The sequence below is a fragment of the Trachymyrmex septentrionalis genome, unplaced genomic scaffold, assembly GCF_001594115.1.
Source record: "Trachymyrmex septentrionalis isolate Tsep2-gDNA-1 unplaced genomic scaffold, Tsep1.0 scaffold32, whole genome shotgun sequence".
NCBI classification, from domain to species: domain Eukaryota; kingdom Metazoa; phylum Arthropoda; class Insecta; order Hymenoptera; family Formicidae; genus Trachymyrmex; species Trachymyrmex septentrionalis.
Genome location: NW_017305485.1, coordinates 4358718 through 4360158, shown reverse-complemented (window position 1 = coordinate 4360158; position 1441 = coordinate 4358718). Strand labels below are relative to the sequence as shown.

Below are 1441 nucleotides of genomic sequence, written 5' to 3'. Positions count from 1 at the left end.
TCTTCCGATCTTACGTTATAATTAATTGTAATATATTAATATAATACAAATAATTCTCAATCTATTAAAAAAACAATAAAATAAAAACTAAGATTTCTATTTTGTTCGATAAAACATTTATGATTGTTTGTACATTTTGATAGCCACTGTTGAAACAAATTTGACTTGGTTTCATTTTCTTCTGCATTCCTTCGACTTGCTTCTTCGGACAGAATGACCCGCTTTTCCCGACTGTGTCACTAACGAACCACCCCACATACCAAACGGATAACGCATCGTGATATTGTAAATCGAAATAAGTGAAACTTCTCATTTACCTATTAAGCCGCAGTTGCGACTTTTAACATCATTTTCGGGAGCATCGTAATTGGAGTCATCATTTAAATTGATCGCAGTAGGTACACGATAGATCGCGTGTTTTAACGAAGACCCAAGAGAATCCTTGTCGTCCTCGCGCCAATGCTCGGTAGGTTTAATGAAGTAGTTACCCATTGACGTCTTCATGTGACCAGTCTGAAAATCAAATTTACGAAAAAAAAAAATAATTCTGTTAATTTAATAACAGTATTAACGAAATAAATTTATCGTACCCTTGTTTTAATAAAATGTCGTTTATTTTATTAACACTAACTTCTTACTGACTGAATCAAGGATCAAGCTAATAAATTTACTACAAAAATAAAATTATTTAATTAAAAAATATTTAATTAAAAATCAAATGTTTTGTTAGTGTAAAAAATATAAAAGTAAATAATTTTCAGACTTGTTTTTTGCACAAAAATATAGATCATATTAATCTAAAAAATAAAAATGGTCAATAATGATCGCTTAATATTTCTAATGTTTTATAAAATACTTATTGAATAAAGAAAATTATTTTCAATCAAAAACTGCTATTCTAGCCAATGTTACAATATTATTTTTTTCTATACATATTAATAAAATGGAACTAATTGGCAAAATTGATACAACTTGATACAAATTCAGTCGTAAAATAAGATCTTGCATCATACATATATACGAGACTTCATTTATGTTTCTAAGAAAATTTATTTTACTCGAAAAAAAGAAATCGATTGGAGTTCGTGAACTTTTGGCTCGAGTAAACCATTTCCTAACGATTAGACAGAATTACGTTGAAATTATTTATAAATGTGACGTTCCATGTAATCAGACGAATTATTACACATTACGCGTTTATGCGTATTTTTACGTGAAATAAGAGAAGATTCGGCTCGCGTTTATTTTAAGCAGCGCCGAGTTATAGACAAATGCTATTAGAAGAGCATTATTTACAAACGAAACGCTACTCGTTGTTATCCTATCCGCCAACTACGATACGTTAACTTCCTTGATTAAACATTCGGAACGGAGATGAACTCTCTGGATCTATTTATTTTTTCGGAATACAGATTCTCGGCACTCGGCGCACGTGCGTGAC

At 30.3% G+C, this 1441-nt stretch overlaps 1 protein-coding gene across 2 annotated transcripts in view; it reads right to left on the bottom strand.

Annotated features, from left to right (window-relative positions):
- Nucleotides 1–1441, bottom strand: part of LOC108750082 (A disintegrin and metalloproteinase with thrombospondin motifs 9) — a 43627-nt gene that overhangs the window by 16552 nt on the left and 25634 nt on the right. For both annotated transcript variants that reach the window (XM_018489317.1, XM_018489318.1), the window contains exon 5: nucleotides 318–513. In XM_018489317.1, coding sequence (XP_018344819.1) covers nucleotides 318–513 — 196 coding nt within the window. The remainder of the gene's footprint in view (nucleotides 1–317; nucleotides 514–1441) is intronic.